The sequence below is a fragment of the Myotis yumanensis genome, unplaced genomic scaffold, assembly GCF_028538775.1.
Source record: "Myotis yumanensis isolate MYYU_CA2020_CCGP unplaced genomic scaffold, mMyoYum1.0.hap1 SCAF_9, whole genome shotgun sequence".
NCBI classification, from domain to species: Eukaryota; Metazoa; Chordata; class Mammalia; order Chiroptera; family Vespertilionidae; genus Myotis; species Myotis yumanensis.
The window spans coordinates 824914-850078 of record NW_027223760.1 but is presented as its reverse complement, the minus strand read 5'-3'; the positions used below and the strand labels follow the sequence as shown (position 1 = coordinate 850078).

At 46.3% G+C, this 25165-nt stretch overlaps 1 protein-coding gene across 5 annotated transcripts in view; it reads left to right on the top strand.

Moving 5' to 3' along the window:
* Positions 1 to 25165, top strand: part of DNAJB6 (DnaJ heat shock protein family (Hsp40) member B6) — a 55007-nt gene that overhangs the window by 2439 nt on the left and 27403 nt on the right. For 3 of the 5 annotated variants that reach the window (XM_070423562.1, XM_070423560.1, XM_070423564.1), the window contains exons 2-5: positions 12814 to 12906; positions 15241 to 15350; positions 17379 to 17444; positions 18269 to 18379. In XM_070423562.1, the coding sequence (XP_070279663.1) occupies positions 12842 to 12906; positions 15241 to 15350; positions 17379 to 17444; positions 18269 to 18379 (352 nt within the window). In that variant the 5' untranslated portion in view covers positions 12814 to 12841. Of the gene's footprint in view, positions 1 to 12813; positions 12907 to 15240; positions 15351 to 17378; positions 17445 to 18268; positions 18380 to 20301; positions 20404 to 21287; positions 21803 to 25165 lie in introns of those variants that run through there. The other 2 variants (XM_070423563.1, XM_070423561.1) reach the window with 2 other exon arrangements.

The following is a 25165-nucleotide window of genomic DNA, read 5'->3' as shown; positions in this document are numbered from 1 at the left end:
TCAGAGGGCACTTTAAAACTTGGCAAATATTTTAAATTCATTTTTTCCAGGTCTGTGTAATCCTCCCCATGTCACCTTAGCGGTGTGACTGGTTCCTTCCTGGGGGGTAAAGATCAGCTGCTATGTTGGTGAATTCTTCTGGGTGATTGCACAGCACTTCTGGTGGCTGTGCTGAGCAGTAAGTGAGCAGGATCAGCCCTTGTGCATTGATACTTTACCAGGATTTTAAAAGAACTTTATTTCTTTTTGCCTTTTCACTTCCTAGGAAATGAGTCTAGAATTTAGGATGCTGGTGTATTAAAAATTGGTTTGATTTTAAATTTGTCCAGGACACCACCTCGTGGTACAAGGCAGGTAACTGCAGGCTTATTAGTGAACTAGGATGGGGGGAGGGCCAGTGACAAGATTGAACAAATTCTGTAGTTTCTCTGAATAGAATTTGGGAGAACTTCAAACTTGGAAAATAAAAAGGTTAAATAAGAAGAGCAAGTGGGCGAAGGTAAGAACAGTGCTAGAAACGGAAAGCCAATTTTAAAGCCTAGTTGGAAAAATGACACTGCATAAGCCACGTAGCAAAAATTTGATGATTTTCTTATGTTTTGATTATAAAGTGTTTTTCCAACCTTTGTATTTTTTAAAAAAATCTTTATTCTTGAAAGTGTTACATATGTTCCCTTTTCCCCCATTGACCCCTTCTAGCCCGCCCACTCCCCATAAACTGTATTTTTAGGGGGACTTAAAAATCACAGCTGACCCCTTTTGTTTTCATAGCCTACATAAGAAGTAAATTTAAAGAACGTTTTTAAGGAGGGGAAGTTAACTTCTGAAAAATACAAGTAGTTACATTTCTAAGGTTTACAGTATGTGTCAAAGTAGAGAAGGTTCTGTCGTTGTGTCCTTTACCCTTGGTACCTTATTTCAGAAGCTTTATCTTATCTAGGCATAGCTTGGTTTGCTCACATTTTTTTTTTTACCTTATATAAAATTTGTAAGAAATTTTTGCCATTCTAAATGAAAAACAATGGCAACCGTTGCTTATGGCTGTGAGGCTGTAGAACTATTAGTATATCCAAATACTCCAGCTTTGTTAGGATGCTGATAATCTTCGGTCCATTCTGTATGGGGCTGTTTCTGCTTTGTTTATTCATTTGTTTTGGTTTTTAGATTCTACATATAAGTGAAATCCTTTGGTGTTTGTCTGACTTATTTCTCTCCCCCCTTTTTTTAGTTTTTTTTTTTTTTTTTTTAAATTGATTTCAGAGAGGAAGGGAGAGGGAGAGAGAGACAGAAACATCAGTGATGAGAGAGTCACTGATCGGCTGCCTCCTGCATGCCCCCCAACGGGGATCGAGCCTTCAACCTGGGCACGCGCCCCTAACCAGAATCGAACCTGGGGTCCCCTTAGTTCGACGCTCTGTCCACTGAGCCAAACCACTAGGGCACTTATTTCTCTTAGCACAATACACACTAACTAGATCCTTACATGTCACATATGGCAACGATTTCATTCTTTGTGGCTGAGCAATTTTCCATTGTATGTCTGCACTACTGGATCCATTCATCTCTGGGTGGACACCTAGATTGTCCATATCTAGGCTCAGGCTCAGTTGCAAGTGTCAGTTGTCTTTGGAAGAGTGATTTCCTTATGGAAGAATGTGGTTTTGTGCCCTTTAAAATTCTCACCCTACCTTTCCCCCAGAGGCATTTAGAGTTTGCCTGTGTTTGTTTGCGGGTGCTGGGCAACCCTGTGCATTCCTCAGGGTAGGCCTTGATGTGTTCCTTTGTGCCTGTAGCATTGTCCCTGCCAGAGTGCTCAGAAAGTACTGGTTGAATTGGATCCTTCTACTTTGTTTGCATTGATTGTTGTTCTGCAGTTAATGGTGGGATCCAGAGTTTAGGAAAGTTGAAAAGTATACACATAGCATACAGTTTAAGTTCACAAGTACTAGGACAGTGTTGGCCAGTGTGTTCTATTTTATTTTAATGGAAGGAATCTAATAGGTGACAGTGGTGTCCATCTTGAGTCATAAAGGAAAAACTTGCCTTTGTGTGTTTTAGGAAAGCTCTAGGGCAGTGGTTCTCAACCTTCCTAATGCCGCGACCATTTAATACAGTTCCTCATGTTGTGATGACCCCCAATTTCATTGTTACAAATTGAACATAATTAAAGCATAGTGATTAATCACAAAAACAATATGTAATTATATATGTGTTTTCTGATGGTCTTAGGCGACCCCTGTGAAAGGGTCGTTCGACCCCCAAAGGGGTCTCGACCCACAGATTGAGAACCGCTGCTCTAGGGGATATGAGGTTAAGAACAAAATATTTAAGTGGATGGGCTGTTTGTTCCTCCCATCTGTGGACTTGTTCTAGGAAGTCCTCAGAAATGAAGGACGCCTGGGAAGCTGCTCCAGCTTTGCCAGTTTCTTTTAAACTTCTTGCCTGCTTCCATTCCAGTAGTATTGTAACCAATTAGTTTGATGCCACAACACGAATTAAATATTTAAAAAATATTTTATTTAAAATTGCCTATTTTCTGGGTTAATAGCAGTAATATGTATTTGATTTGCCATTTTTAAGCTAAAGATAGGGACTGTGTCCAGTGGACATAAAACCTTTTGAATTATTACTTACAACAAGATATAATGAGTAAAAACCTGTGGGTGGGTAATAGTGAAAGGCTTTCTGGAAGAAGGAAGGACCCTTTCCCCTGCTTCACCTCCAGTTTCAAAGTGGAGTCTTACAACTGGAAAGGAGTAAGGAGTTGGTGTTTTTGCAAGCGGAGTAAGGTTTCTTTGATTCAAGGAGAGATTTGAGAAAGGTCTTGAGGGTGGAAAGATATGGTCACTTTTGTTCAGTAACACCTTATTTGTGTGAATGACCAAGATAGAGTAGCAGAAGGCCTCAGGAGGTGTCTAAGTCCCCACACTGTGTCTGAGGAGTTCAGAGACTCTGCCAGGCCGCCTAGAGTGGTATATTAGAGTGGTAACAATCGTGTTGAGCACATACTGTATTTTTTTGTTTCATTAAGAACATTGGGGTGGGGGGGAGGGGAAGAGACTGACATGACCACGGACTGTCTGTTGTGGCTCAGTGGTTGAGCATCAACATGAACCTGGAGGTCATGGTTCGAATCCTGGTCAGGGTACAGTCAGGTTTGGCGTTTGATCCCCAGTGTGGGGTGTGCAGGAGGCAGCCCCCTGATGATTCTCATCATTGATGTTTCTACCTCTTTCTCTCCTTTCCTCTCTGAAATCAATAAAAATATATTAAAAAAACACACAACAAAACATGGGAGGCATGAAGGTAACCAAGAGGTTAGGGATTCTGTACAGTGATTTTCTAGTACTTCAGTGATAACACAGGAATAGAAGTTAGTGATGGCGGTTTTGTGGGGGGATCTAGGCACTTTTTTTTTTCTCGGTGACCTAGACTTATTTTACACAGAATTCTACCTTCAAAAACTCTAGTGATAAAGCATTTAAATATAAGTGATAGCAATTTAATTCACCTGTAGAGGAAGTATGCCAGCTGATAGAGCTCTGGGACTCAGCACTTCTATGCTAGGTGTTGATGCCATGGTCCACACCTACAGTGCAGGCACCAGGAGGGAAGTGGGTGTGTGCACTCCAGCCTTCCCCTGACAGAATGTCTTAGGTACTGTGTGTGCACCCTGGCTCATCATCATATTTGTGACTAGAGGCCCGGTGCACAAAATTTGTGCACGGGTAGGGTCCCTGGGCCTGGCTGGTGAATAGGGCCTTCCTTTATTCTGAGCTGCCCCCCCCCTTCCGCCCCCCCATTGGTCATTGCACACCTAGCGATCCAGTCTCCTGGTCGAACTCCCCCAGGGACAATTTGTATATTAGCCTTTTATATATACATACCTATTTGGAGAATGTGAGTGTTGAATGGGCAGGGGTGGACCCTAAGAGTTAGAGGGGTGGTTGTTGACTAGCAGATTGGGAAGAGAAGCGCTTCCTGCTTGGTGAGTCAGCTCTGCTGTGAGGACAGACTTCTCTGCTCCCGCATTCTGAGGCTGAAATAGAACTCAAGGGAAAACCAGTCCATGCTCATTGTGGGGACAGTGAATGGCTGCGGGCATCTCCTGGAGGGGAAACTAGATTAGGGTTTGTAGAATCTAGCAGTTACTGGTGTGCAGTCACATTTTACTGCTTTGCTAATTGGGTTTGGTTACTGAAAATTTATCTTGCTTTCCAAGTGACTGCAAGGTGCTTGTTTCAGATGCAAATGGATAGGCTAACATGTTAATGGGTGAAAGAGCCTTTTTTCAAATGGCCTAGGAACCCCCCTTTACACAAGTTCATGAGCATTACTAATCGGTAGACTGCTGATTAGGTTGTGCTTGGTAGGTTGTGCTTGTACGGGCTCCTGTCTTCTCTGAGCCCAGGCTCACAGCACTCACCCTAGCAGATTGTGGGCCTGCTCTGTGCTGGCCTTGAGCCCTTACAGAGCCCTGAGTTGCTCTCAGTAATGTCGGTAGAAGCAGTATATTGACTTAACACTGTTTACTGGCCCTAGCAACATATGACGTCCAGTGGGCATCCTATGTCAAAGGCTGATGAGTAGACACAGTTAATGCTTGGTTTCCACTGGTCTCAACAAAGTCTTTGTATAGTTTGGTTAAAAAAAAAAAATTCAGAAAGGCCAACAGCTAGATGGAAAATGGACCACGATCAGCAAGCAGTTTGCAGGAAGCACTTGAACATGAGGAATTGTAGGACAGTCAGATCAGGCCCAGGTCAGTAATGGTTTCTGAGGGCCAGGAATTTGAGGCTAACAGTACTGGCCAGAATGGGAATTAGTGCAATCTTCAGACCACAAGTAGGCAATGTCTTTTTAAAAAAGTGATGTGTACATTTTAAAAAGTTGATTTTTAGAGAGAGGAAGGGAGACGAGGGTGAAGGGGGAGAGGAGAGAAATAGGAATGTGAGCAGTTCAATGCCCCCTGCCCGGGATTGAACTCACATGTGCCCTGACTGACCTGGGAGTGGAACCCGCAACCTTTGGGTGCATGAGATGATGCCCAATCAAGTAAGCCCTTACAGAGCCCTATTTTTACATTTTTGATGCATAAATTTCTACAGCTTACCTATAGTGATGAAGAGGACAGCTTGCACTGGAGTGCCTAGGTCAGTCTGTCTGTCTGGGCTCCTTGCTCCCCACTGTTGTAATGCTAGACCTGATATCCCGCGCCTGGGCCTCAGGGTTCCCGTTTCTCCAGGGAGAAAGCAGGACAGACAGCAGTGTTCACTCAGTGCTCAGGCTGGTACTCGACACGGCGACATAGTAAGGGCTCAAGTATTAGCCATGTCAGGACACGAACATTCACTATGCCTTCTGCCCCATGGAATATTTGTCATTTTAAAGGGGAAAATTGTGGTCTTTATTTTCTGAAATTGCCCTGCCAATTCCTAAGCCATTCAAGGGCTTCTGCAGTGTAAGTTGGGTGTATTGGTCTAGTACAGTGATGGCGAATCTTTTGAGCTCGGCTTGTCAGCATTTTGAAAAACCCTAACTTAACTCTGGTGCCGTGTCACAGAAATTTTTTGATATTTGCAACCATAGTAAAACAAAGACTTACATTTTTGATATTTATTTTATATATTTAAATGCCATTTAACAAAGAAAAATCAACCAAAAAAATGAGTTCGCGTGTCACCTCTGACACGTGTGTCATAGCTTCGCCATCACTGGTCTAGTACCTACTTTCCAGTCCCCAATTATCTCGTCTCTACTCTCACGTTTTTTTTTTTGAGTGTATATATGTATTTTTTATTTTGATAACTTAATCTTACATTCTTTGTTTTTCTATTTAAGTATACTTGACATGCAACACTGGAGGCTGGAGGTGCACAGCATGTTGGTTGATACATTTGTATACCACAGCATGATTGCTACAAGAGTTCAGCTAATACCTTTAATGTCGCACAATTATATTTTTGTGTATTTTGTTTCATATGTTATTTATTTACCAAAGTCAACTTTTCCTGCTCTACCAAAAGTTGAAAAAATAGGAGCAATACTAATTTAAATGACTCCAGTTAAGTTCATTATTTCACTGATTCAAGTTGTGTAGTATCTTTATGACTGAACAGAAAACATGGACAGAATGACTTTAAAGCACATTTCAGATAGTGACCAAAGAATTGACCCCCAGGCCAGTAGGTAGTGATGGTTTCCATAGAAGTCCTAAAAGAGAATTATTGACTAAGGGAGTGAATAATGGTTATGGTGATAGACAGCAAGAACAGTTCAACCCGAATATTCATAAATTTGCTAAAGCCTTCTAAAGAGGAAAACCTTTGGAAGACTTAAGGCCTATAAAGTCTTCGTGCAACACTGTTATGGTGCTGAGTACAGCATACACCTAAATGGCCACTGATGCACAGATGGGCCTTTAAAAAATATATATTTTTATTGATTTCAGAGAGGAAGGAAGAGAGAGAGAATGAGAGAGAAAAAACAATGAGAATCATTGATCGGCTGCTTCCTGCACGCCCCCTACTAGAGATCGAGCCCACACCCCCAGCATGTGCCCTGACCTGGAATTGAACTGTGACCTCCTGGTTCATAGGTTGATGCTCAACCACTGAGTCACACCAGCTGTGCTAAAAACATTTAAAAAACTCCAGTGTCATGTGTGATGAAGTATGACTGTTATAATGGAGGCATTTATAAGATAGAGTCCACATAAGGAAAGGTACACGGTGCCTGGGGAGGCATTCCAGGCAGGATGAGGATCAGAGCATTGCCTTGTGTGGAGTCTGCAGGTGGTGGAATCCTTTTACACTCAGGAAGGTGTGGGAGGAGTGGGGTGTTGATTCTCTGCAGAAGAGTCAGTCTGTCCTTGGAAGGTGCAATATGTAGTAGTTTTGGGAGCACCCTAAGGAAGTTTATTTTAATCCACATTGTTGCAGTAAAAATAACTAGTATTTGTACTTTGTGACTTTTGTGGGTCTTACAGTGTGCCCATTAACAAATCAATTTTTTTAAATGTAAAAAATAGTAAAGGAGATAAGCATGTAGAGGAAGAATCAGACCAGAAATTGGTAAAACCTACTAAACTGTAGGGAATTGTTGGAGGGTTTGAATAACTGACTTGCCTAATGTGTGGTGTTGAGTTGTTTGGCAGTGGTGTGGTTGACAGATGTGAGGGTCTAAACCAGGGCACGGGAAGCTGGTGATTAACAGGTAATTGGTTATGGAGGTTGCAGGGAAGGGCAGGTCTTAGCCATGCCTAGGTTTCTGATGTGGTCAGCTGCAAGAGTGGGGTGACGTGGATGTCACACAGAGTATAGGAGTTCCTGGTGGGTGTGGCTGGCACAGGAGCTGTGGTTAGGAGGCTTCAGACCATTGGCATAGGAAGTAAAGATTGCGTAGTTGGGTTAATTGCTCCCATACTGTTATTACCTGTTGCCCTTGTTCTTTGTTGCTATTTTTGTCTTACACCTTTTTTCTGCCTTTTGGGCTTTAACTGAACATTTTATATGATTTTATTTTTTGTCCTTAGCATTTGTTACACAGGCAGACCCTGAGATATCAGGGTTATCAGAAAGGTGACCACCACAGTAAAGGGAGTGTAATCTTTCTGCTGGTGGAGGGTCTTGCTTTTAGCTTACAAAATACACATCTGTGAAGCACTATGACGTGAAACAGCACAATGAAATGGACTCCTTAAACTTCTACATGGTTGTCAGTTTGCACCAATGGAGTGTACATGGACGGAACACTAACTTCCTTCAAAGTATCTTCTAAAAGTAGATATTCCTAATTCCTCCCTCCCTGCCTGTCATTGTCATTCATTTCACTTACACACAAGCAAATGGACGCACACAAACCTATATAATGGAATAATTGTTATTATTTGCGTGAAGTATTACCTGCTGATCATTTAGGAATAAAAAAAGATTTTAGTTTTTTGTTATCCTCAACTGAGGGTATTTTTTCCATTGCTTTTCAGAGAGAGGAAGGAAGGAGGAGGGAGGTATGGAAGGAGGGTCAGACATTGATGTGAGAGACTGGTTGCTTCCCGCACAAACCCTGACCCAGGAATCAAACCCGAGATGCTTCGATGCTCAGGCCAATGCTCTAACCACTAAACAACACCTGCCAGGGTGAAAGATGTTATTTTCATTCACTTATTCTTTTTATAAAATATATTTTTTATTGATTTCAGAGAAGGGAGAGGGAGAGAAAGATGGAAACATCGGCTGCCTCCTGCATGCCCCACACTGGGGACTGAGCCTACAACCTGGGCATGTGCCCTGACCAGGAATCAAACCAGGACTTCCTGGTTCATAGGTCAACACTCAACCGAGACACACCCTCAGGGCCCCATGTCCTTTTGACATGGCTGTACTTGTTTGTTTTGACTTATTTTTAATTTTTCACTTTGAAATATCTTAGATTTACAGAGGAGTTGTAAGGATGGTACAAGGGTTTTCCTGTGTGCTTTTTCACCCAGCTTTCCTTACATCAGCTTATGTGAGAAATTAGCATCGCTACTGGATTGTTGACTACAGACTATTCACATCCCATCAAGTGTTCATGAATGACCTTTTCCTGCTCTAGGAACCAGATGGCATTTAGTAGTCTATTCTTAGTCACTTCTATGCTGGTACACTTCCTCAGTCATTCCTTGTGTCTCTTGACCAGGCCTGTAATTTTTGTAGGTTCTTGCCTTGCCTGAACCATGTCCTAGACTCTTGTATCTCCTCTGCCCCAGAGGTAACATGTGCAGGTAACATGTCCAGTCAAAGGGAGAGACATTCAGGTGCACACTGTCTTGCAGCAGGGAGCACCGGAGTCCTGCACTCGCAGGGCAGCTGGTTTGTCCAGTGCTGTGGGTGATGCGTCTGCTTATTATCTGAGCAGCTCACCTCCACTGAGAGGGGCGGGTGCGCTTAAATCAGTCGGCACCTGCAGTGTGTCAGGGTGGTGATGCTGGTGCCATTGAAGATGGAGGAAAGGGTAGGTGTTTGAGATAGTTTGCTGGACACTAGACAAAGCTGAATTAATTCCCTTTGTATATGGAGGTGTAGCAGTGGTGGTGCTGGTGATATTTCTAGTCATGCAGCTTGGAAGCTCAAGGTAGAATTTGCTAGAGAATGACCAGGTGGGACCTGTTGGGGCGCGGTCTACAGTTAGGTTTAGTCATGTTCTATTTGAGATGTCTGTCAGATGTCCAGATGGCTAAGTCAAGTAGCTGTCTCTATTAATGTGATGTGCCCAAGAGAGACCCAGGATTGGACATACAGTTGGGGAACCAGCCTATCTAATAAAAGACAAAAAGGGTAATTAACCGTACCTCCGCTACGCTTCCCATCGGCTAATCAGCAAGATATGCAAATTAACTGCCAACAAAGATGGCGGCCGGCAGCCACGCAGCTGAAGTGAACAGGAGGCTTGCTTGCTCCAGTGATGGAGGAAGCCAAGGTTCCCTGTCTGCCGTGGCCTGGCTCTAAGCTCTGAAAGCAACAGCTCCAAAAGCAACAAAGTTTTAATTATAGAAGCTAAACAAACCCCAGATACCTGCTTTCAGCCAGCCGTGGCCTCAGAGCTGGGAGCTGGGAGCTGGGAGCGCCAGTGAAGGCAACAGAGTTTCAATTATAGAAGGTAAACAAATCCCAGAATAAGAAAAAAAGAGGCTGGGAGCTTCAGTTGCAGGCCAGCCTGAAAACGGCCCTCAGCCCCTCACCCAGACTGGCCAGGGAGCCCAGTGGGGACCCCCACCCTGGAGGGAGTGTGGCCAGCGTGAAAACAGCCATCAGCCCCTCACCCAGGCTGGCCAGGCACCCCAGCGGGACCCCCACCCTGGTCCAGGACACCCTTCAGGGCAAACCAGCTGGCCCCCACCCATGCACCAGGCCTCTATCCTATATAGTAAAAGGGTAATATGCAAACTGACCCTAACAGCAGAACGACTGGGAATGACTGGTCACTATTACACACACTGACCACCAGGGGGCAGACGCTCAATGCAGGAGCTGCCTTCTGGTGGTCAGTGCGCTCCCACATGGGGGAGCTCTGCTCAGCCACAAGCCAGGCGGATGGCTGCCAGTACAGTGGTGGTGGTGGGAGCCTCTCCTGCCTCAGCAGCGCTAAGGATGTCCGACTGCAGCTTAGGTCTGCTCTCCGCTGGCAAGTGGACATCCCCCGAAGGCTGCTGGTCTGCCAGAGGGATGTCTGATTGCCAGCTTAGGCCCAATCCCCCCGGGGAGCAGACCTAAGCCAGCAGGTGGTCATTCCCCGAGGGGTCCCAGACTGTGAGAGGGCACAGGCCGGACTGAAGGGAAACCCCCCCCCCCCACCCCCCCCCCCCCCCGCCCCGTGCACAAATTTTTGTGCTCCGGGCTTCTAGTTGCTAAATAAATGCTATTTGAATAATGGGAGTGCCCGAGCTTTCCCAGCAGGCCTTTTTGAGGGAAGTGAGCTGGCAGGAAAGGCAGACCAGAGACTGCCTCGACCAGAATCCCAGTGTGTTCAGGGTTTTGGAAAGTCACACAAAACAAGCCCCGAAAATGTCTCTTGGATGCTAATGGGGGAGGCTGGCTCTTGACTTTAAATAAGAGGATGCTTCAGGTGTTGTGGGAGCTGGCCAGGGTTGGACAAGGCCGTAGAGAAGGGTCAGCATTGGCAAAAAGGGTAGCAGGGTGCGATTTTGGACTCTTCACCAGACAATAGGTCTTACTGAGGTCACTTGAATTTTCTTCATGGAGTGGTTTTCGTTTAGAAAGAAGAATAACACCAGTCTTGGGGAGGCTGCCTGTGTCCAATTGACCATGTTCACAGGAGTCCCCTGGGGCAGGAATCTCCCAAGGGGGTTGGTTGGTGATTGAGCAATCAGGTACTCACCACCTGTTATGCAAGGCTTTCTGAGTTCTGCCCATCTTCCCATGGCTCTACCAACTGCCTTGAGGATCTGGCTACCATAGACCATAATCATTTGCACAGACATCGTGCTTATTGCAAATACTAGAGGCCTGTCACACAAAGAGATTCGTGCAATAGGCCTTCCTTCCCCTGGCTGCCGGCACCAGCACCCGGGACCCAGGCCTTCGCTCTGGCTGCAGTGGAGAAGCCAAGCCTCTTCAGTCTTCACTCAGGCCGGAGCCTTCAGGCTTCGCTCTGCGCCTGCGTATGCAAATTAACCGCTGTCTTTGTTGGGTTAATGTGCATACGCATCCTGATTGGCTTGTGGGCGTAGCAGAGTGACACCAGTTTGCATGCTTCTCTTTTAGTGTAGATATGGGAACCATTGGGACTTAGAGAACCTGGGTCTGGGCTTTGAAATGGTAGCAAAAATACCTAAGCATGGCCTCTGTCACACCAGATGATCTCTGACCACATGTGGCTCAGGTGATGGTCCAGCTTAGGAAGTGGGAGATTTGTGCAGAGGCCTCTCTCCTGTTGTGACAGTGGGCTGCCATCATTCCCTGTCTGCAGACCTGCGGCAACAACAGCTCCAAGTGAACGTAGCCAAGTGTATCCTTAGTCCTTGGAGCAGAGCTGAAGGGATACTGGTTTTCTGCTGCTTTCTGGCTGCTATTGCACTATTGTGGCTGTTGGCCATGTTTTTAGTTCCTGAATATTTCAGGTTGCTGTGCCTCTGGTCATAAGAACTGGCTACCTCTTGTGTGGGTAGTCATTTCCAGGTTGAACTTAACGTTCTCACTGCTGACCACTGTGCTTTGAATGATATAACTACCAGTGAGAAAAACTTTTATAATTGTTGACTCACTCCATATCTCTTAACTGATTGCATTTAAAACAGTTTCCCTAATATCTTATGTTGAACATATCAAAAAAATGGAAAAAACTACAGTGAACAACCTTGGACTCTACTTTAGAAATACATATTTTACTACTCTGTTTTTAAAAAATACATTTTTATTGATTTCAGAGATGAAGGGAGAGGGAGAGAAACATCAGTGATGAGAGAGAACCATTGATTGGTTGTGTCCAGCACACCCCCTCCTGGGGATCGAGCCTGCAACCTGGGCATGTGCCCTTGACCAGAATCAAACCCGGAGCCTTCAGTTCGCAGGCCGACACTCTCCACTGAGCCAGACCAGCGAGGGCCATATTTTAGTATTATAAGTGGCAAATTTATAGTCTGTTCTGTTGCTGAGTTTCTTAACCATTTAATATTTGGAACTTTCATTAGTGTATTTGAGGTTATACATTCTTTTCTGAATTTCATGTTAGTTGTTCACACTGATGGCCCTTAAAGATGGCCCCTTTTTCCCTCCCGGGATGTGGGGAGGCCAAGGTGTGTGGTTCCATGCTGTGGATCTTCTGGGCGGGGCACTCTTCTTCTGGTGGCCCCAGTGTGCTGCCCAGTGCCTGACAACAAGCTTCTGAGTATGTTGAGGCAACAAGCTTCTGAGTATGTTGAGGTGAGAAAGCAGGATGCTCACCAGGGGCCTGTCAGCTGCTGCTCAGGTGGGCACCACATCTCTGACGAATCACCTGTTTTATTTCGTTTAGGTTGGCGATTTTCAACTGGTGTGCTGCAAAAACTTTTAGAAATGCAACACCAGATTCTTTAGTCAGGGGCACTCACCTCTTTTTCCTTAGATTGTCAAATAAAAACATGTCAGCAGCCAACACTGTATAGCTGTCCAGTGTGAATGAATCAAAGTTACACCTATTTTTTTTGTCAGGTTGGCAAAAAATATGTTTTGGTGTGCTGCAGAATTTTAGTAATTTGTTTATGTGCCACGAGGTAAAAAAGTTGGGAAATCGCTCTTCCTTGCTCTGATGTCACTCACCCTGGATTTCTAATAGCAGGACTCGTTCCAACAGCCTGTAAAACATGGTGGATTACTATGAAGTTCTAGGCGTGCAGAGACATGCCTCCGCCGAAGACATTAAAAAGGCGTAAGTAATTGTTTTTCTGAAATCGTCTGTGCGGTTGGACAGTATAACTCTGTATTGCCTATAAAAACGGCATTCAGTGTAGTATAACAGTCTTTGTTTGCATGCCCAGATTGGGGGTCAGGGTGGGATTAGGTCGCATGGTTTTTTTTTCTCTTCCTTCCCTTGGGGCAGTGGATTCTGTTTCTGCTGGAAGTGGGTTAGAAGCTTCCTGAGGACGTGAGATAATCCCGAGAGCCTGGCATTGGACTTTGAAATGGAGTTGACTTGGCACTCGGGGAGTGTGGTGCCACAAGCATCCTGTGGGGTCGTCTGAAAATCCCCATTGTTGGGGACCGCAGCCTGCACCTCTGACCGTGACCTGGATCTAATTGACTAATTAGATGTTTTTGATAATTTTTGTGAGCTAATTTGAGCGAAACTGACAATGATTATTGGGAAGCAAAATCTTAAGGGTTTGAGAAAAATGCTCCTGATTTTTTTTTTTTTTTGAGAGAGAGAGAGAGAGAGAGGTAAACATCGATTTGTTCCACTTATGCCTTCATTGGTTGCTACTTGTATGTGTCCTGAGGAACCCACAATCTTGGCATATCAGGCCGAAGCTCTAACCAACTGAGTCCCCGGCCAGGGTATCATTAGATGTTAACGTAAAAGGTTCAGTTGCCTATGAGCATGGGACGTCAGGGTCCCAGGGTGACAGAGATACAAATTTAGAAAATGCTAGTACTTTTAAAAGGAACAAGATGTTCCCATTTTGTGCTATGCAGTTGAATGAATAAATATTGACAGACTTGATTTAGCCATATTTATTTTAATATATTTTTACTGATTTCAGAGAGGAAGGGAGAGGGGGAGAGAGAGAGAAACATCAATGATGAGAAAGAGAATTATTGATGGGCTGCCTCCTGCACACCCCCTACTGGAGATTGAGCCCACAACCTGACATGTGTCCTTGACTGGAATCAACCTGGGACCCCTCAGTCCACTGAGCCAAACTGGCTGGGGCTAGCCTCATTTATTTTTAATGAGGAAAATTGCAGCCATGGATGGTACATGTTCTTAGAACAGTCCATTCTGTGTACTCATCCTCGTTCATGTGAGACAACTGGGAAAACTTCTGTGTGAGGCTTACAGGTATGTGGCTGCTCTCCCCCTGAGAAAACCCACAGTACTGTGTGTGCTCACAGGCCCTCCTCGTGGTGGCCCCGCCCTGCTGCTCAAGCCCAGGTGGGGAAGCCTGAAATCCGAGTGGAAACACAGGACACTGGACACTCCGTAGGCCTTGACTCGACATGCAGTCGAGCCCACCTGCGTGGGTGCATTTTCTCATCTGCACACGGCTGACTCGGCTCTTCTCTCTAGTTCTCCGTGTGCTCTGTCATTTCTTATGGAGGGTTGAAGCCCTTTAAAGGGATGGGTCTGCTTCTCCATGATCAGATCCACGGTGATGTGAGAATAAAGCCTCATGTTAATGACTTGCCACATGTTAAGAGGATTACCAGGTTCTTGTTCTAGTCTTAGATTTTAAAGGGCATGCTCCCTCCCCATTTAATGTCCTCATACTAAGTATATGCTACTTACAGTTTAGCTAGTATTCGTTAGGATTTGTTTGTTTGTTATGTTAATCCTCACCTGAGGATATTTTTTTCCATTGATTTTTAGAGAGAGTGGAGAGGGAGGGAGGGAGGGAAGGAGGGAGGAAGAGAAGCATCCATGTGAGAGAGAGACATCGATTGGTTGCCTCGGCACATGCCCTGACTGAGGCCAGGGATCAACCTGCAATCCAGGTACATGCCCTTGATTGGAATTAAACCCTTGACCTTTCCATCTGCAGGCTGATGCGCTCTAACCATTGGGAACACCTGCCAGGGCAAGATATTTTAAAATTTAAAAAGCGCATGATTTTCATGTTACTTGACCCCTTGGAACTGTGTGACCTTGGCCATAGGCTCGCCTTCAGAATGGGATGGCTTTGAGGAAGACTTGGACTACATGACTGCTGTGGCTGAGACGGCCTCCCTGTGAGGAACGAGAATGTGAGGGCAGGAGGACAGTCATGCGGCAGCCTCTTAGTGCTCAGGGCCGCCTTTCACACGTGCTCTTCTCAGCCTCACATCTGAGCCCACGCTGTGCACACTTTGTCCTCGCACAGTTAACACTTTTCGACCGATAGAGATAGTGTGTATTACGTTCTCTGGGTTTTAGAGCTAATTAGTTTGGTTCTGAATGAAAAGGGGAGTTTGCAGCTCTGAAGCCATTTTCTTGTCTCATTCTGTTTCAGAGCCTATTGGATTTTTGGACTTTGGTTGTGATCAATACCTTTTTACTCTTTTGAAGGTATCGGAAACTGGCGTTGAAGTGGCACCCAGATAAAAATCCTGAGAATAAAGAAGAAGCGGAGAGGAAATTCAAACAAGTAGCCGAGGCGTACGAGGTGCTCTCCGATGGTAAGTGACCCCAGGGCGAGACCACTGGGCAGTGGGTGCCCAAGAAGACGACGTTTGACTTTCCTCATAAGGTTGGACCCCGGTCGGTCGAGAGCGTAGGTATTGAGTGCTGATGGAGTTCAGGTCCATTCGCCTAGTTTCATGAGTCATGCTAAAGCTTAACCAAATCCAATCCACAGTTCTTGGTGGAGAGGAGATGTGTCTGGGTTCTGGGGTAGTGGAGCTCTGTAAGGAAGCCAGAAAACCACTGGTCAACCTTGCCAGGAAGCAATACTAGATAACCTAGTGTGAGTCAAGGTGGAGGCATTTGAAAGGGTAGAGGCTGATTCACTGACCACGGGGTGGATGCCTGCTCCACGTGTCTGCATAGGTCAGGGTCACTATTGAAAGTCATTTTTTATTTTGGAACAAACCCCATTTTACCATCAACCATGTCAGCAGTTACTGACATGGGAGCACTTTGTTGTATCCATTAGTGCCTCCCTTCTTTATTTAAAGGAAGGCCCAGGCATCTAATTTCACAAGTAACTTCTGTTACTTACAAAAGCACAAGAACACGGATGCCTGTCAGTCATCTTATAATGCAGCATTAAGGTCTTAAACTGATGGTCCAGCTTTTGAGCTGGACTAACATGAACACAGGAGACCTGTATCTCATTTGTGTGCTAACCCAGACCTCTCAGACTTGTGGGTTTCCTAGGCCAGGAACATTAGACAGTGAGTATTGAGCTCAAACTCGAAATTCGCAGAAAGAGAATCTTTAAACCCCCCTAAAAACTTGGTTGCCCTCTTTTTATTTCTCAGAGAGGAAGGGAAAGGGAGAGAGAGGCAGAAACAGACTGACCCTACAATTCAGGCATGTGCCCTGTCGTTTATTGAGCCACACCAGCCGGGCCTCTTTTTTTTTTTTTTTTTTTTTTTAAATGCTTCTTTCTTTAAACAATTCATTTTTAGCCCTAGTTGGTTTGGCTCAGTGGATAGAGTGTGGGCCTGCAGACTGGAGGGTCCCGGGTTTGATTCCGGTCAAGGGCACATGCCCAGTTGTGGCATTGATCCCCAATTCCCTCATCATTGCCGTCTCTCCCCCTCTTCCCTGAAATCAATAACAAAAAAATTAACAACCACCCCCCGCAAATTGACTTTTAGAGACAGGAAGGGAGAGAGAAAAACACAGATGAGTAACATTGATTGGCTGCCTCCTGCATGGCCCCTACCAGGGATCGAGCATGCAACTTAGGTATGTGTTCTGACTTGGACTTGAACCAGCGACCTCTTGGTGCACGGGTTGAGGCTCAGCGACTGATCCACATCAGCCGGGCTTGTTGCTCCCTCTTTTTTTTTTTTTTTTTTTTTTATGGAGTGTACAGTTTTCATCTTTTCTTATGCAGCCTTGAACCCCAGCCAGGCTGCTGGGAGTCATCTTCACAGGTACAGTTATTGTTTTACCAGGACTCTGGTTCCCAAACCTGGCTGGGAGTAGTTTGCTCCTGTGGCTGGTTTCCCCACAGCCCTGCATTTCACTGCACCATTTTGGAGAACACGTGGTGGTGCATTAGAAGAACCTACAGGGTTGCTGTGTAAATAGGGCTACATTGTCATTCTTTTCATTCTAGAAGGTAATGAGTACAGCAAAGAAGCATGTCATGAAAGCCTTGGCTGCGTTGTAGGTCAGGGCAGATTCTTTTTCTTGCTTTCAGTTCCTACCATCACTTCTAGGAATAATTTTGTAACTTGGTGATATGATATAATGTATCACATGTGGTCTTTCTGGGTGGTAAAGGGAAATATTTAATGTTTATAATCACGCTTTAAACTTCATAATTATTAGTTTCCTGAGTATGGAGAGATGTACTTACATTTTTCCCTGTACTCCCCTTGTCATTTAAAGTAAGCTGGTCCCAAATCCTTATCACTAATAGTGAACACAGAACTGTGTTGTTTTTTGACTTGGAACTTGGAAAACTTTATCTATTGGACTTGGATGGGACAGGAACTTGGTTTTATTGACTTTTCTTTTTAAATTTACAGCTAAAAAACGGGACATCTATGACAGATACGGCAAAGAAGGATTAAATGGTGGAGGTGGAGGTGGAGGTATGTAAATGTTGATTTTTCTTTCTGGCAACAAAAGGTTTGGAATTTGTTAGCTCACTGGGAAAGAGTCAGGTTTCAATAAGTACAGATGACGCCCCCTGGGCTGAGTGGGAGTGGAAGGACATATTGACAGCGTTTACATAGCCTTTTGGGAGGCTTTTGTTAAACCAGACATGAAATATTATATTGTGAGTTTGTACACCCACATCATTACCTGCTTTACGTCAAAATATCCTTAGGGATTAAAAATAGATCTACTGGAAAACCAAAATCACTAGCTTTGGTGGTAAGGCTAGACAGGTGTATTTTTATTTTTTTATTCTCACCTGAGAGAAAGAAGAACATCGATTGGTTGCCTCTTTCACATGCTACAACCAGGGATCAAACCCAGAACCTGGGCATGCGCCCTGACTGGGAATCAGTTTGTCATCTTCTGGTGTATGAGAGAATGCTCCAGCCGACACAGCCACCTGGCTAGCGCTAGACAGGTGTATTTTAGATGAAAAGTTTCTGTAATCGTCTGTGGTGTACATTTGGAAATTGAGGCTCCAAACCAACCCTAGAAAGGTTGAGAGTAAATGTGGACACACTTGGTTTACATGAAGTTCCCAACAAAAAATAAACCTGGTGAGAGAGAATGTGTTGATGACACATTGAGAGAGGGTGGAAAAGGAAGGGCAGGCACACTGCTGATGGGACCTTCTGGAACACTGAAGTCCAAACACATGTCACCGAGTCAGGGCGGGGCTATGTTTTTGAATGTTCTGTGGACAAGTGATTGCCCCGAACAAGAACTGATAAGCGAGTGTGCTGTGCTTGTGCAGGAGGAATTAACTTCGACAACCCGTTCGAGTTCGGCTTCACATTCCGGAACCCAGATGATGTGTTCAGGGAATTTTTTGGTGGAAGGGACCCGTTTTCATTCGACTTCTTTGGTAAGTTTATTGTCAGGGTTGCTGTCTACTTGGTGTCACCATGACTCACAGGAGGACTGGTGGTGCCTTTTCTGTTTAACACTGTTGTATCTTGTCATCTAACTTGTCATTTAGGAATTCTAATGGTCTCTTTCCTCTTTTCGGGGATTTTTCTGAATTTTTACCTTGCACGTTAATGTAACGAAGGTTTTTATGTATTCTTTCATAATTCACTTCCTTTTGCCGCCTGAATTAGACAGTGGTCTGTGCGCAGGTGCCCGGGCTTGGAAATGCTCTCCTGTTCGTGGGAACTGAACTCCTGAGTGTGGTTCTGATGGAAACCCGAGTCACAGCGCCCAGTGTGGAAGGAAGACCTTTGATCTCTGCTTGCTCGTGTTTTCAGTGCGGTGTGTAGGGGGTGTGGTGGTGAGTCAGGACTGCACAGCGACCTTGGTCCAGAGGATGGTGTTTCTAGAGGAGCCGGGCTGTTCCCGCTGTTTCAGAGCCAGAGGGTGGCTTGTCCCGTCACCTCTGTGTCCAGGAGTGTCTGAGACCCAGGTGGTGCTGGGGACACTTGTTAGCCAGTGTGGTGGAGCGCTGGCTAGGTGACCGGGAGGCAGGGCACACTTCCTCCACTGTCATTTTCTTTTGGCTCATTGAGGGGGAAGCACATCCTGTGTGAACCCCGTTCTTCCTGGAGCCTGCTTGATGGGACCGAACAGCCCCTGCCTGCCCTGGAGCCACTCGCTGCTGAGGCTGGTAGGTGCAGGGCCGATGGGGATTCACAGAGACTTCCTTGTTTTGCTGTGATGTGGCTGCTTGTAAGAAGGTAGCTTAAGTGATGTCTGTAGAAACGTTTACTTAGGAGCCTTTTGATTGACAAATGGAGCAGTGAAAGCAAAGCAGAGGAATGTTCGGAGGTGGGGCCCACTGTGTGGTTCTTTTGAAGACTTGCTGTAGTTACTGCTACCTTAACTATCAAATGTGGCTTGGACTGCCTCCCTGTGAGCCAAGGGTGGGGAACCTTGTTTCTGCCCAGGGCCATTAATATTTATAACATCATTCTCAGGCCATACAGAATTATCCTCGTAACAAATAAATAGCCTGCTCTATTATGGCAAATATTTAATCAACTCACCCCTAATGCCTTGGCAGGGCCACACCAAATGATTAGGCGGGTTTTATGTGGCCTGCGGGCCCGATGTTCCCCACTCCTGCTGTAGGTGAATGTAATTATCCTCTGTGTATCAGTACAGACCTTAGCAGGTGTGTTTTGGGGAGCAGGCAGTGTTGGGTGACATCCTGTGTTAGGGCTGGGCCTGACCTTTTGCCACCGTGGGCTTGGGTACACCAGGTGTACCAGGTGGATACAGCAGAGAAGGAAGGACCCTATGAGCCTGGGACTTCTTCAGCACTATTTGTGTCTCGTGATTTTATTTTATTTTTTATGTCTCATGATTTTTTAAAGAAAAGAGTGGAAGGGAAGAGGCCTCTTGGTAATGAAGTGTGATCACAAGGAGATTGGGTTCTCCTTGGGAAAACGTCTGATAGGCCAGTCCAAGCTTCCTCATTGACGTGATTTTCTCTGAGCAGTTCTTTCTAGGGGAAAGGAGATATAGAGATAATAATTAGATGTGAATAAGTATTATGCCGTTTTACCCACCATAGCTGTTTTAATCTCCTGACTTACATCTTCCAAACTGTGAGATTTGTGTATATAAAGAAATGTTTATGTGCCTGTGTGTTTCATTGAGATGGGTTATAGATTGTGGACACAGGGGACATTTTGGTGGCAGTTTCTTCTGTGGGCCTCAGCCTAGTTTAGGAGGTGGCCGGTCCCATTGCCATTCTGGACTCTTAGGCAGTGCTCACATGCTGATGCCAGGACTGCCGGGTCCCCATGTGTGGGGTGGCAGTGACACCTCTTCAATCCATTCTTATAGGTGTCCTAGGGGACTTCCACTTTCAGGCGGTCAGGATTTACCCGCAGGAGGAGCTGCTGCACGGCTGCTGCATGTTCGGAGTGACGCTGCGGCCTGCTGGCGGTACGTGCGGCGGACAGCACGGCCATAGATGGTTATCAGCACCCGCCTCCCGGGGACTCGGCCCTGTCGTAATGCCCATTTATAGCAGCACATTATCTTTTTGTTTCAATTTTCACATGACTTTTTCTCTCCTGTACTCGCTTCCAAAATAGTAGTTCAAGATCTATTACAAGACATTCCCAGCTGAAGTTATTTGTCAGTTATTAGACCTCACATGTGACTTAGACATCCCAGGTAGAATGGAGGGTGAAGGGTGTTGGACAGGCTATAAGCAGTTCTGTGCCTGAGGACCAAGCTGCAAGGATGGTCACTGACAGGGAGGGCTTGGGCCTGGTCCTGCTGGCATCGAACCTTCCTGGAGGGCAGACGTCCTCCTGGGAGAGGAGGTGGAGGCTGACTCAAACCAGCATGCACAGGCGGTGCAGCCCAACTTCTGAGGCACCGACTTGTAGCTCTCCCCAGGCACGGTCACAGAGACAGCCCTACCAGAGCGTTAATTGGCCCAAGGAGGAGCACTTGATCGGGGACCATCTTCATTTATTTTTACAGGGCACTCAGTAAACTGATGCTCTCACAGAGAAGTCACGGCAGGACTCACTGTCTGGGAGACGGGTGTGGGTGTAGTCTGACATTCATTTGCTTGCATTCTCATGTCGGAAAGCCAAGGCCAAACTTGAAAATGCAAAACTGTTTCCAGAACCTATTCGTGTCAGCATATTTTCCTTTCATACTGGCATTTGTCTTTGTGATGAGCCCTAGTGAATGAAAAGGCTAGTGGAGGGTAATACGGCCTGTAGGCCTGGGAACTTAGCCTTTGGAGGAAGCTAATTGTGTCGCTGAGCCCGGTGCCCGGGTGGTGCAGTGAGCGTCACTTTGCTCTCCAGGGTTCGAGGAGGTGGACAGTGAGGAGCTGGAGCCCAGGGAGGAGCTGGAGCAGCCTGGCGGGGACCAGCCAGCGGAGCACGCCCCGAGCCAGGGGGACAGTGACACACTGGAGGTGATCTCCAGTGAGGAGCTCGAGGGCGTCAGTGAAGATGAGCTGAGCGAGGGCTGTAGTTGGGGCCAGGCCGAGCTCCCGAGTGAGGAGCTGGAGTTCCTATCCAGCGAGGAGGATGAGGCCAGCCTCAGGGACGAGGAGGAGCAGCTCAGCGAGGACTGCGAGGAGCTGTTGAGCGAGGACAGCGGTCCTGAGCTTGAGGTGCTGCTGGCGACCCCGGGATGGGACGGCCAGCTCACAGAGGGCCGGCCCTGGAAAGTGTACCTGGAATAAAGAGTTTCTGCTACTGCTGTGTGGTTGAAGCACATCCTTGGGTCCTTGGTCAGACACTACGGCGCTGGTGTGGTGACAACTAAGACGTGGGGGGCCAGTGGGGGTCTGGGAGCGGCTGTTGTACGTGGGTCTTTTCTGGTGCCAGGGCCCCAGGGCCAGAACCACAGTGCCGGGGGCTGGGAACCCAAGATCAGGGCCTGCGGGGGGGCTGTAAGGGGAGTTCCCACCAGGCCTCTGTAGTGTCTGGTGGCCTCAGCGTCCTCAGCATGTAGGTGCCTGCACATCATGTTTCCTCTCTGCAGGTTTGTCTCTGCAGATTTCCCCTTTTGAATAAGGCTGCTGGTGACAAGGGTGAGGGCCCACCCTGATGACCTTTCCAAGTGAGGTGACCTTACCGGTTCTGGGGTCAGGAGTTCAGCCTAGAATGTTGTCTTCCTGACAGTGTTCAACTCAGAAGCAGCAGATTGAAAAGGAGATGGAGGGGAATGCTTCACGTTATACCTGCTGAGAGAAATCGGGAGCCAAGGCAGTGCCACATGGGCATGGGGGCGGGGAAGGAAGCTCAGGAGTGACCTATACCTGCGTGGCCCCGTCTGAGAGACACGCGTGGAGGACGGCAGTGCGACACAGGCCAAGGAGAAGTGTTAAAATGAAAGAATTTCTTGTGAAGTCCATGGTCGTGAGTGAGGAGCAATGAGGGGGAGTAGTGCCCTCACCTGTTTCTCTCACCTGTGGGGTGGGGGTAGGCCTAGCAACAGAAAGAGGGTTGCACATGTGAGGATGTGGAGCTGTGTTTGAAAATAGTTAATTTTCAATTAAGATTATGCAGGCAAATGAGGGTGGATGCTGTGCGGATGATGTTCAGTTGCCTTTCAGTTGCCAGTGTGCACGAATGTTTCCCAGTCATTCCCTCCCCTGACACTCCCCTTCTCCCCCAAATAAGGAGAGGGATGTTTCTTTGGGAAAGGTCTCTCATCCTGAGAAGAGGCTAGTTCCTGGACCGCGGGACCAGGAGGGGCAGCCACCCCAGAGCGTAGCAGGCATGTCCGAGTCTCTGGCCAGCCCAGCCCTCTGCCTTCTGCTGTTTTGTTTCCCCTGGGGGGAGCCAGCACTTGTCTAGGGCTGGTCCTCATTCTTTTTTGTAGTTTGCAGGTGACCCTGGGGTCACAATTTTCCTGAGTCCCTTGTAGGTAGGCTTTACGCATGTCTCTAGTGGAGTTTTGGTTCCTCTGGTCGAGGGAGCAACTTCCTTCTGGAAGGTGGTGTAGGTGTCCTATGGCTCAGGTACAGGGTGAAGGTAGACGTGAGGGCAGGAGGAGGGGACAGAAAAGGCACCCACAAGATGAGATACATGGTTTTCCTTCTGTGAGGAGGTCATTTCTGTGGGAGTCAAGTTCATGGAGCTCACTGGGTCCAGCGCCTGCATCTTGGTTCCTTGGATAGATTTTTGCAAATCTTGGAAAATACAGTGCTGCAGCCAGACCTAGGGTATAACCAGAATCTCTGCTTTATAACAGAGGAGCCTGTGGGAAGCGGGAAGTGGGTTTACTTGTTTGGCCAATACTGAGCCTGCTGCTAAGCCCTTGGCAGCCCTGGGCCCACTCACCTGGGGCTCCAGTTGAATGGCTGATTCTGGATTTGCTCCCATTTCTGTTTGTTTACATTTCTTCCGGACAGGTTCTCTGCTTCTGAATATGTAAGAAAGGACACTTGAAAAAATGAGTTGTACTTGTAGCTGGTGTTACTGGCATTAGCGGGGGTTGCTGGGGTTAGCTGGGAGAGCTCGTGGAAGTCTAGAATTTCAGGTGTTTGCCTTTTCTGAAGGTTGCTGTGTAGCTCAGCTTTGAGACTCGAGAATAGACGGAATGCTCTCCTGTTCGATTTTGTTTTGTTGTCCTTTGTGCCAGTGCTCTGTGTGCTGGGCGTTCCTAGTGTGGGCCACATGGCCTGAAGCCACGCCTGCGGGCTTGTCTGCTGAAGACAGTGGTGCTGTATTTGGTGTGGGTTAGAGCACTGATAAGAGTGGGTTTCTCTTCAGTGCTCTCCAATACTGAATTGTGGTAAAACTTTAGAAAATGTATGGATGGGTTGAAACATATTTCACTCATACAGGTTTTTTTTTTTTTTTTTTTAAGGATTTTTGTGTGTATGTGTTTATGTAAACATTTGTCTTTTGTGCCTAGTTTTTTCATACCATTCAGCTCAGTCTAGATTTTGTCAGAAGTTTGACTTAGGCTGTCAATTAGTTTAGTACAGCCATCCTCCTTTATTTGCAGGGTATGCGTTCCCAAACCCCCATGGATGCCTGAACACAGCACCAAACCCTATATGGACCATGCTTTTGTTTTTATACATGCACATCCTATCTATATGTAAGGTTTCATTTATAAATTGGGCACAGTAAGAAATTAATAACTAAGAACAGTTGTAATGATATACTGTAATACAAGTATTGTGTACGGTCTCTCTTAGAATGTCCAATGTATGTAGGACAGTGTGGACATGCTGATCCGTGTCCCGAGTGGGACAGAGTGGCATTTCATTATGTTTCTCTGAACGGCATGTGATTTAAAACTTAATAATTGTTCGTTTCTGGAATTTCCCTTTTAAATCTTCAGGCTGTGGTTGATTGTGGGAAACTGAAACCAAAGAGAGCAACACCTCAGATTAAGGGGGGGAATTATTACACTTGGCTAATATCATGGGCCCCAGAATAATATCATTACTAAGGAAACTTGTGAAATGATCAAGAATACTTTCTCCCCCTAGACTCTGTATCAGGGTTCTCCAGAGAGAACAAAGGGTCTCTGTCTCTGAAGACATTTAGTGGAAGCAGTTGACTCCCATGAATCTGGTGTGTATGTTTTCCCCCTTCTCTTCCTTCGGGCGTCAGATGTGTAGATGTGTGTATTCCCCCACGTCCCGCGTGGTTCAGGGTTCAGGATCTGGAAGAGGGGCTGCACACAAGTGAAAGAGACGAGACGAGATAATAATTTGGAAATTGGGGGGCCAGGCGAGAGCCCAACTCAAGAGGATGGACTCCACTTGTGCTCAGGCCATCCTTTTATTCAGTTTGGGATCCACCCATAGCCCTTAGGCAGGCAAGTTCCAGTAGCAGACAGGACTATCTTTATCAGACCATCTGGTGGGGAAGTTGCTTCAGCTACCATTGTCTGGGAAATTCCAGAAACAAACAATTACTAAGTTTTAAATCACATGCCGTTTAGAGAAATGGTCGGTCCCACTCGGACCGGGACACGAATCACCCCTTTGGTCAGCATGTCCACACTGTCCTACATACATTGGACATTCTAAGAGAGACTGTACACAATACTTGTATTACAGTATATAATTACAACTGTTCTTAGTTATTAATTTCTTACTGTGCCCAATTTATAGGCGGCTTTCCACAATCTGGAGACAAGGTTGGGTCCTGCAGAGCTGAGGTTCCAACTCAGTCCAGAGACCACCAGGCTGGAAGATGGGGTTGCA